Below are 11,927 nucleotides of genomic sequence, written 5' to 3'. Positions count from 1 at the left end.
TTAGGCATAAAGATAATTTTAAATGTTTTCTTCTTTTTAGTTATATGTAACTGCAAAATTTATTCAAGTAAATAATTTTATTCGTTGGTTATTCGATTAATCGAATAATATTTGTATTTTTAGAAAAATGTATCAATTCTTCCAATTTAGTTAAATAAAATATTTAGATTTATTTATTTGTGATTTAAACAAGCTATTATTTATTCGAAACACTTGACATTTTGGGCTAAATCGCAATACTCCTTCTTCGAATCCCAATAAAGACCAAATGGACAGGAGGTTAAGACTGGTGTGCCCACTATGCACATGAAATATTTGCCACAATCCTTTGGATGAGCCACATAACTTTGACGTTTAGGGGGACATTCAATACCATAAGGATTTGAAGGGTTAGGACGCTTTGGTGATTGAGTAGTAGTAGTTGGATATGGAAGGGATGTGCTGCTGGGTCTTATTGAGGAGTGTGTAGGTGTAACGATTGGCTGTGGTCTAGTTGGATAAGGCAGAGAAGGTGTCTTAGAGGAGTGTGTAGGGGTAACGGCTGGCTGTGGTCTAGTTGTATAAGGCGGTGTCGGTGTCGTTGAAACATTTGTTTGGGCTCCTAAGGTGCTGCCAACTGGATAACAAACCAATAAAGGATTGTCCATAGAATTAGCTAAAGAATCACTTATTTCCTTTGTTTCCTCCGCAGTCTGCTGATAGCAATCGGCCTTATAGTTTAGAACACATTGCTGGGATCTATAGTTCCAAAGGGTACCTGCGCCACAGCTATGTTCATGCATATGGCCATAAGCACACAGATAGTAGGTACGACATTGCTTAGGATTAGGCAGAAAATAGGCGCCAAAATGACGGCATATCACATTTTCCGGTTGGTAGCCCGTTAAAGGGTCTACAATTTCACCTGTGGCAACATCCATGGCCATTAGAGATGAATGCTGGCGTTCTACAGTGGCTGGCACATCATCTATAGGCTGCGTAGCCAATTGGCAATTGGCATTTTCTGGCCAATTGCAAACCCTACGTTCGGCATCAAAATGAAAGCTTGCCTCACAATAATATACAGTGGGCTCTACGTCGCACACAATATAACCGCGACAATCGTTTGGATGAGACACTACCTCTCCCACATTTTTGTCCAAACAATGCTGCCATAAAAAAAACCAAAATTTTTTATAATTTTCCACAGATTTTATATAATTCTTTCTATACCTGTGCTAAATCCAGTGTGGCTAGTGTTAATCCATTAAGGGCCGCTAATAGCGTTAATATAAAAATTTTCATTTTTTTTATTTTCAAATTAAATGCGTATTTCTTTTATCAGTTTTATGTTTTAAATTCAAACTAAAATTGCCAAAATTTTATTTAATGTTGCCTTTATTTATAGACTGTTTTCCTTTAAAACATTACGTGACATAATAATAACAACTAATTGCTTAAAAATCAAGTAAAAAATCTAAAAAAAATGATAAAAATTTAAACATGTTAATGGGTGTGTTACCAAAACAACTAGAAAAATATACATATTTCTTTCTATATTATACATATTGACAATAAAATAAGTAGATTTTAAAGAATTTAAGATAAATAAAATAAAGTCTCAGAAACCTACATAATTTCAAACTATTTAAATAATACTTCTAGGCTTTTCGTTTAATATTGTTTGTTACTTTAAAAACTAAAGCCTACCTTTAGGCATTTTTGTTAAATTTCTAAATTTCCATCATAAAAATCCATTTAATCTTATCTTGTATTTAATAATTTACTTTTTTTTTTAATTGTTATTTTTCGCTTATAATTGCCATAAAGCCCAAATTATCTATAAATTATACTACACTCTCTTCTCTACTGGTTTAGTAGTAATTCTTAACTTAAACATTACAAAACAAAAAAAAAAAAAAACAAAAAATAAAAATGTCACTTTCCTTAAGAATTTTCTTAGTTCTGTTAATAACAATTTTATGTGCATCAGCTCTCGAAGCTGCTGCCATTTCTACTGACAATTCAGTCTCTTCACAGGGCTTTCCTGGTTTTTTAACCTCTCTGCTTAATACCCTGCAACGCCTGAAGAATCAAACCCAACCGGCTTTTGAGGAATGGCGTAAGAAAAGTTTCCACGATGCTGAAACTCCTGAAATCAGTGAAGAACGCAAGAAGTTGTGGAATCAATTATCAGAAGCGAGATTTGGTTGAAGTTTTTTTTTATTTTTTTTATATATAAAACAAGTGTATTTAATTTGTTATAAATAAAATAAAAAAGAAAGAATAAAAAAATGTAAATAAACTGTTTAACTAGACGAGAATAGAGATTGGACTACAGACTAAAGACGATAATATAGACTTGACTAAAGACGAGACTACAGGCGAGACTGTACATGAGACTATAGTTAGACGAGACTAATGACGATAATATAGACGTTACTGTAGATGAAACTATAGACGAGACGAGACTAGAGATGAAACTATAGAAGAGATGAAACTATAGTAGAGACTAGAGACGAGAATAGAGACGCGATGAGACTAGAGACGAGACTAGAGACGAAACTAGAGACGAGGCTAGAGACGAGACTAGAGACGAGACTAGAGACGAGACTAGAGACGAGACTAGAGACGAGACTAGAGACGAGACTAGAGACGAGACTAGAGACGAGACTAGAGACGAGACTAGAGACTAGACTAGAGACGAGACTAGAGACGAGACTAGAGACGATACTAGAGACGAGACTAGAGACGAGACTAGAGACGAGACTAGAGACGAGACTAGAGACGAGACTAGAGACGAGACTAGAGACGAGCCTAGAGACGAGACTAGAGACGAGACTAGAGACGAGACTAGAGACGAGACTAGAGACGAGACTAGAGACGAGACTAGAGACGAGACTAGAGACGAGACTAGAGACGAGACTGTAGACAAGACTACAGACGAAACTATAGACGAGACTGTAGACGCGACTGTAGACGAGACTATAGACGAGAGACTAGACTATAGACTATAGACGAGACTATAGACGAGAGACTATAGACGTGACTATAGACTATAGACGAGAGACTATAGACGAGAGACTATAGACGAGAGACTATAGACGAGACTATAGACGAGATTATAGACGAGACTATAGACGAGACTATAGACGAGACTATAAACGAGACTATAGACGAGACTATAGACGAGACTATAAACGAGACTATAGACGAGACTATAGACGAGAGGCTATAGACGTGACTATAGACGAGAGACTATAGACGTGACTATAGACGAGACGAGACTATAGACGAGACGAGACTATATACGAGACTATAGACGAGACTATAGATGAGACTATAGACGAGACTATAGACGAAACTATAGACGAGACTATAGACGAAACTATAGACGAGACTATAGACGAGACTATAAACGAGACTATAGACGAGACTATAGACGAGAGACTATAGACGAGAGACTATAGACGAGAGACTATAGACGTGAGACTATAGACGTGACTATAGACCTGACTATAGACGAGACTATAGAAGAGACTATAGACGAGACTATATACGAGACTATAGAGGAGACTAGAGACGAGACTAGAGACGAGACGAGACTAGAGACGAGACTAGAGACGAGACTGTAGACAAGACTACAGACGAAACTATAGACGAGACTGTAGACGCGACTGTAGACGAGACTATAGACGAGAGACTATAGACGTGACTATAGACTATAGACGAGAGACTATAGACGTGACTATAGACTATAGACGAGAGACTATAGACGAGAGACTATAGACGAGACTATAGACGAGATTATAGACGAGACTATAGACGAGACTATAGACGAGACTATAAACGAGACTATAGACGAGACTATAGACGAGACTATAAACGAGACTATAGACGAGACTATAGACGAGAGGCTATAGACGTGACTATAGACGAGAGACTATAGACGTGACTAGACGAGAGACTATAGACGAGACTATAGACGAGACTATAGACGAGACTATAAACGAGACTATAGACGAGACTATAGACGAGAGACTATAGACGAGAGACTATAGACGTGAGACTATAGACGTGACTATAGACCTGACTATAGACGAGACTATAGAAGAGACTATAGACGAGACTATATACGAGACTATAGACTAGACTATAGACGAGACTATAGACGAGAGACTATAGACGAGACTATAGACGAGGCTATAGACGAGAGACTATAGACGTGACTATAGACGAGAGACTATAGACGTGACTATAGACGAGACGAGACTATAGACGAGACGAGACTATATACGAGACTATAGACGAGACTATAGATGAGACTATAGACGAGACTATAGACGAAACTATAGACGAGACTATAGACGAAACTATAGACGAGACTATAGACGAGACTATAGACGCGAGACTATAGACGCGAGACTATAGACGTAACTATAGACGAGAGACTATAGACGAGACTATAGACGAGAGACTATAGACGTGACTATAGACGAGACTATAGACGAAACTATAGACGAGACTATAGACGAGACTATAGACGAAACTATAGACGAGACTATAGACGAGACTATAGACGAGAGACTATAGACGAGACTATAGACGAAACTATAGACGAGACTATAGACGAGACTATAGACGAGACTATAGACGAGACTGTAGACGAGACTGTAGACGAGACTGTAGACGAGACTATAGACGAGACTGTAGACGAGACTATAGACGAGACTATAGACTATAGGCGAGAGACTATAGACTATAGGCGAGAGACTATAGACTATAGGCGAGAGACTATAGACTATAGGCGAGAGACTATAGACGAGAATATGGAAGAGACTATAGGCGAGACTATAAACGAGACTAAAGACAAGACTAAAGACGAGACTATAGACGAGACTATAGACGAGACTATGGACGAGACTATAGATGAGACTGTAGACGAGACTATAGACGAGACTGTAGACGAGACTATAGGCGAGACTATGGACGATACTATACGCGAGACTATGGACGATACTATAGAAGAGACTATAGACGAGAATATGGACGAGACTATAGGCGAGACTATAAACGAGACTAAAGACAATACAACAGACGCGACTGTAGATAAGACTATAGACGAGACTGTAGACGAGACTATAGATGAGACTGTAGACGAGACTATAGATGAGACTATAGACGAGACTAAAGACAAGACTAAAAAAGAGAATAAAGGCGAGACTATAGACGAGACTATAGACGAGACAATAGACGAGACTATAGACGAGACTATAGACTAGAATATGGACGAGACTATAGGCGAGACTATAAACGAGACTAAAGACAAGACTAAAGACGAGACTATAGACGAGACTATGGACGATACTATAGAAGAGACTATAGACGAGACTATAGACGAGACTGTAGACGAGGCAATAGACTATTGGCGAGACTATAGACGATACTAGATGAGACTATAGACGAGACTAGATGTGAGTATAGACGAGACTATAGGCGGGACTGTTGGCGAGACTGTAGACAAGACTATAGACGAGACTATAGACGATACTGTAGACGAGACTATAGACGAGACTATAGACGAGATTATAGACGATACTAGATGAGACTATAGAAGAGACCATTTGCGAGTTTCCAAAATGTTTTCTTATAATCCCAGGTACCTAAATTTCTAACGTCTAGAATAAAGCCGGCGTCGAGTTCGTGACTGTCGCTGGTCGCTTAACGTTCTTATTCCAATTTCTTTTTATATGACGCTCTTTGCTATTTCTCTTTAACATTAAAGTATTAAAACTAATTAAAAGCAAAAACAAAACAACTTCAAGTTGTTGTTAAAGTAGTAAATGGCCAGAAATATTGTATAAGAAGCTATCATTTGCTAACAACAACGACGACGACTACTACTTATGAGTCATCTGTGGGAAACTCGTGTGGTCACCGATCAGGTTTTTTAAATATTCTTTTTTGCAAATTTGTTTATTTTTTTTTTTTTTTTTTTTGTAGCTAGGTTAAATTTGTGTTTACACCACAACCGAGATAAACGAATTGCAATTAAATACAAATTTGTTAGTCAAAAACATTGAGAGGTTTTTTTCTCCGTAGGTGTGAGAAATTTTGTTCATTATATTTCTAGTATTTTAATAAAGGAGGTTCTTTTGTTAAAAAAAAAAAAAACGCTGGCGGATTTTTTCAACGCAGGGAGAACAAAATATGGTATTTTGCTTAAAAACTTTAAATTTATAAGAATAAAAAAACCGCCTGCGGTTTTTTTTATCCTTAAGCGGTTTTTTTAAACCGCAAGCGGTTTACGTTTTATTTCTGATAATATTTTATTTATTTTAAAAACTTTAAATTTATGAAAAGAAAGAAAAAACCGCAAGCGTTTTTTTTATCCGCAAGCGGTTTACGTTTTTTTTCTGATTAAAATATTTTATTTATTTTAAAAACTTTAAATTTATGAGAAGAATGATAAAACCGCTAGCGGTTTTTTTAACCGCAGACCACTTTATAAAACTTAAATTTACCAAAATTTAAAACAATATTCCCCATGTTCAGAAGCTAACAAATTTTTTGAAACATTTTTATATTTAAGGAACCATAAATACATTTCTTTAAAACTTGTTAAACCAGGTCTTGGTGCTTAATTAAATACATTAAAGTACCTGTTCTGGTTGTTGTAAATAAAAAAAAATAAAAAAAAAGTAATTTGCAACTGCTATAAATGAAGTTCAGGGCAAAACAATGACAAAATTAATAAAATAAAACAAAACAAATGTTTATTTTAACACTTACAGACATAACAAGTTCAAAGTCAATGTGCTGCATGAACTTTTTCTAAAGGAATATTTTCAAAATGGAAACTTTTAAAGTCTAAGCTAGCATTGCTAAATTGAAATCTTAACAACTTTCTTTAATATTTTACAAAATATTTATTTAATGAAGTAAGAAAATAAATCCATTATTTACTTTAACCAATTTACATTATTGATTTATTATAAAACGAATTTTTTATTTAAATTTTTGTTGGTTCAGTTACAAAACTGTCATTTGCACAATTCATCATATTCATTCATTGATTGTTTGAAAATCGTTTTCGTTGATTGCTTAATGTAAAAATTCACGTTTTTCTTAATTTATTTCTTTGTTGTTTGTTTGTCCAAAAAGTTAATAGTTTTTGTAACAGTTATTGGTTAAATAATTATTAAAATAAACATTAATATAGTCCATTAATAAATATTGAAATGATTTGTAAATTAAAGAGTTTCTTAAAGGGGAACTTAAAGAAAATGGAAATTTTCAGATATCAATCAAATAAAATTTCAAGAAATTGTTAAAAATCTTTAAAAAATTTCTTAATTTTTGTTAAAATCAAAAATAAAAATTCCCAAAAATTTTTTCAAAATCCCCAAAATGTTTTTTTTTTTTCAACAAAATCCCGGAAATTATGATAATAATATTTCTTTAATTTATTGGATTATAGTAAACTTAATTTTTATACAAAAAAAATAAAAATTCCTTAAATTTCCAATTTTTTTTAAAAAATTCCCAAAAAGGGAAATTTTTAAAAATTGCTGAAAATCTTACAAACTCGATTAATTTGTGTTAGAAATAAAAGGTTTAACCAAAAATAAAAATTCCTTGAATTCCCAAAATTTTTTAAAAAATCTCTGAAATTTCCAAATTTTTTTTAAAATTCCCAAAAAAAGGAAATTTTTAAAAATTGAGAAAAATCATTCAAATTTGTGTTAATAAAATAAAAATTCCTTGAATTCCCAAAATATTTAAAAAAAATCCCCATAATGTAATTTTTATCCAGGAGTTTTTACCAAAATTAAAAACTGAAATATAATTCTAGTAAATAATATTTCTTTTACTTATTTTAGCTTCTAGTAAACTTAATTTTTATACAAATTATTGGTTATAGAAAACTTATTTTAAATTTATTAAAAAAAACCTAATCCCTTGAATTCCCAAAATATTTTTCTAAAATCCCAGAAAGTGAAATTATCCGAAACTCTAAAAATTAAAATTTTACTCATTATTTATAACAAATTATTGTTTTTAGAAAAAAATTATGTAAATTAATTAACAATATTCAAATCCCTTGAATTCCCAAATTGATTTCTCAAAATCCCAGAAATCTAAATATCTAAAATTTTTAGGAAATTTTAATAAAATTGTTATTCCTGGAACAAAATAAAAGAAATCAGTAAATTTTGTGAAAATCCCGGAAATTCCCAAAATCTGTTGCTAAAATCCCAGAAGGGGAAATTTCCAGAAATTCTAAAAAGGTAAATTTTGTTCATTATTTTTAACAAATTATTGTTTTTAGAAAAAATAATGTAAATTAATTAAAAATAATCGAATCCCTTGAATTCCCAAATTGATTTCTCAAAATCCCAGAAACGAAATTTCTAAAATTTTTAGGAAAATTTAATAAAATTGTTATTTCTAGAACAAAATAAATGAAATCAGTAAATTTTTTAAAAAATCCCTTAAATTCCCAAAATATTTTTCTAAAATCCCACAAAAGGGAAATTTTCAGAAATTCTAAAAATGTAAATTTTGTTTATTATTTATAACAAATTATTGTTTTTTTTAAAAAAATAATGTAAATTAATTAAAAATAATCGAATCCCTTGAATTCCCAAAATGTTTTCTCAAAATCCCAGAAACGAAATTTCTAAAATTTTTAGGAAAATTTAATAAAATTGTTATTTCTAGAACAAAATAAATGAAATCAGTAAATTTTTTAAAAATCCCTTAAATTCCCAAAATTTTTTGGGAAAATCCCAGAAAAGGGAAATTTTCAGAAACTCTAAAAATGTAAATTTTGTTTATTATTTATAACAAATTATTGTTTTTAAAAAAAAAAAATAATGAAAATTAATTAAAAATTTTAGAATCCCGTAAATTCCCAAAATGTTTTTTCAAAATCCCAGAAATAAAATTTCTAAAATTTTTAAGAAATTTTGATAAAATTGTTGTTCCAGGAACAAAATAAAATAAATCAATATTAATTTTTTAAAATCCCGTGAATTCCCAAAATATTTTTTTAAAATCCCAGAAAGGGAAATTTTCAGAAACTCTAAAAATTAAAATTTTACTCATTATTTATAAGAAATTATTGTTTTTAGAAAAAAATAATGTAAATTAATTAAAAATATTCAAATCCCTTGAATTCCCAAAATGTTTTCTCAAAATCCCAGAAATAAAATTTCTAAAATTTTTAGGAAAATTTAATAAAATTGTTAATCCTGGAACAAAATAAAAGAAATCAGTAATTTTTTTTTAAAATCCCGTGAATTACCAAAAAGTTTTTTTAAAATCCCAGAAAGGGAAATTTTCAGAAACTCTAAAAAGGTAAATTTTGTTCATTATTTACGTCTAATTATTGTTTTTAGAAGAAAAAATTTAAATTAATTAAAAATAATCGAATCCCTTGAATTCCCAAAATGTTTTCTCAAAATCCCAGAAACAACATTTTCTAAAATTTTTAGGAAAATTTAATAAAATTGTTAATCCTGGAACAAAATAAAAGAAATCAATAATTTTTTTTTAAAATCCCGTGAATTCCCAAAATATTTTTTTAAAATCCCAGAAAGGGAAATTTTCAGAAACTCTACAAAGATAAATTTGGTTCATTATTTACGTCTAATTATTGTTTTTAGAAAAAATAATGTAAATTAATTAAAAATAATCGAATCCCTTGAATTCCCAAAATGTTTTCTCAAAATCCCAGAAACGAAATTTCTAAAATTTTTAGGAAAATTTAATAAAATTGTTATTCCTGGAACAAAATAAAAGAAATCAGTAAATTTTGTGAAAATCCCGGAAATTCCCAAAATCTTTTGCTAAAATCCCAGAAAGGGAAATTTCCAGAAACTCTAAAAAGGTAAATTTTGTTCATTATTTTTAACAAATTATTGTTTTTATAAAAAATTATGTAAATTAATAAAAAATATTCAAATCCCTTGAATTCCCAAATTGATTTCTCAAAATCCCAGAAATAAAATTTCTAAAATTTTTAAGAAATTTTGATAAAATTGTTGTTCCAGGAACAAAATAAAAGAAATCAGTAAATTTTGTGAAAATCCCGGAAATTCCCAAAATCTTTTGCTAAAATCCCAGAAAGGGAAATTTTTAGAAACTCTAAAAAGGTAAATTTTGTTCATTATTTTTAACAAATTATTGTTTTTAGAAAAAATATTGTAAATTAATAAAAAATATTCAAATCCCTTGAATTCCCAAATTGATTTCTCAAAATCCCAGAAACAAAATTTTCAAAAATTTTTAGGAAAATTTAATAAAATATTTATTCCTGGAACAAATAAAAGAAATCAGTAATTTTTTTTTAAAATCCCGTGAATTCCCAAAATATTTTTTTAAAATCCCAGATAGGGAAATTTTCAAAAACTCTAAAAAGGTAAATTTTGTTCATTATTTACGTCTAATTATTGTTTTTAGAAGAAAAAATTTAAATTAATTAACAATATTCAAATCCCTTGAATTCCCAAATTGATTTCTGAAAATCCCAGAAACAAAATTTTCTAAAATTTTTAGGAAAATTTAATAAAATTGTTATTTCTAGAACAAAATAAATGAAATCAGTAAATTTTTTAAAAATCCCTTAAATTCCCAAAATCTTTTTGCGAAAATCCCAGAAAGGGAAATTTTCAGAAACTCTTAAAATTAAAATTTTACTCATTATTTATAAGAAATTATTGATTTAGAAAAAATATTGTAAATTAATAAAAAGTATTCAAATCCCTTGAATTCCCAAATTGATTTCTCAAAATCCCAGAAATAAAATTTCTAAAATTTTTAAGAAATGTTGAAAAAAATTGTTGTTCCTGGAACAAAATAAAAGAAATCAGTATTTTTTTTTTTTAAAATCCCGTGAATTCCCAAAATATTTTTTTAAAATCCCAGATAGGGAAATTTTCAAAAACTCTAAAAAGGTAAATTTTGTTCATTATTTACGTCTAATTATTGTTTTTAGAAAAAAATAATGTAAATTAATAAAAAATATTCAAATCCCTTGAATTCCCAAAAAGTTTTCTCAAAATCCCAGAAACGAAATTTCTAAAATTTTTAGGAAAATTTAATAAAATTGTTATTCCTAGAACAAAATAAAATAAAATCAGTAAATTTTTTAAAAATCCCTAAATTCCCAAAATATTTTTCTAAAATCCCAGAAAAGGGAAATTTTCAGAAACTCTAAAAAGGTAAATTTTGTTTATTATTTATAACAAATTATTGTTTTTAGAAAAAATAATGTAAATTAATTAAAAATAATCAAATCCCTTGAATTCCCAAATTGATTTCTCAAAATCCCAGTAACGAAATTTCTAAAATTTTTAGGAAATTTTGATAAAATTGTTGTTCCAGGAACAAAATAAAAGAAATCAGTAATTTTTTTTTAAAATCCCGTGAATTCCCAAAATATTTTTTTAAAATCCCAGAAAGGGAAATTTTCAGAAACTCTACAAAGGTAAATTTTGTTCATTATTTTTAACAAATTATTGTTTTTAGAAAAAATAATGTAAATTAATTAAAAATAATTGAATCCCTTAAATTCCCAAAATGTTTTCTCAAAATCCCAGAAACGAAATCTCTAAAATTTTTAGGAAAATTTAATAAAATTGTTATTTCTAGAACAAAATAAATGAAATCAGTAAATTTTTTAAAAATCCCTTAAATTCCCAAAATATTTTTCTAAAATCCCACAAAAGGGAAATTTTCAGAAATTCTAAAAATGTAAATTTTGTTTATTATTTATAACAAATTATTGTTTTTTTTTGAAAAAATAATGTAAATTAATTAAAAATAATCAAATCCCGTGAATTCCCAAAAAGTTTTCTCAAAATCCCAGAAACGAAAGTTCTAAAATTTTTAGGAAATTTTAATAAAATTGTTATGCCTGGCAAGAAATAAAAGAAATCGGT

General features: G+C 29.7%; 1 protein-coding gene across 1 annotated transcript; it reads right to left on the bottom strand.

The window, feature by feature from the left end:
- Positions 1-200: 200 nt before the first annotated feature.
- Positions 201-1,284, bottom strand: obst-F (obstructor-F). The gene is made up of 2 exons (XM_065506087.1): positions 1,213-1,284; positions 201-1,148 (listed from the first exon to the last, which is right to left on the bottom strand). The coding sequence occupies exons 1-2, from the start codon at positions 1,282-1,284 to the stop codon at positions 201-203; spliced, it is 1,020 nt and encodes a 339-aa protein (XP_065362159.1).
- Positions 1,285-11,927: the final 10,643 nt, after the last annotated feature.

The sequence above is a fragment of the Calliphora vicina genome, chromosome 3 (assembly GCF_958450345.1).
Source record: "Calliphora vicina chromosome 3, idCalVici1.1, whole genome shotgun sequence".
In the NCBI taxonomy this organism is placed as follows: domain Eukaryota; kingdom Metazoa; phylum Arthropoda; class Insecta; order Diptera; family Calliphoridae; genus Calliphora; species Calliphora vicina.
This window is presented reverse-complemented; position numbering and strand designations above follow the sequence as displayed.

What these genes read in the sequence shown, in the direction of transcription:
- obst-F (XM_065506087.1), bottom strand. Translation starts at nt 1,284, where the DNA reads ATGAAAATTTTTATATTAACGCTATTAGCGGCCCTTAATGGATTAACA. An exon ending in CCACACTGGATTTAGCACAG is followed by an intron (nt 1,149 to 1,212) that starts GTATAGAAAGAA and finishes TTTTTATGGCAG; the next exon opens with CATTGTTTGGACAAAAATGT.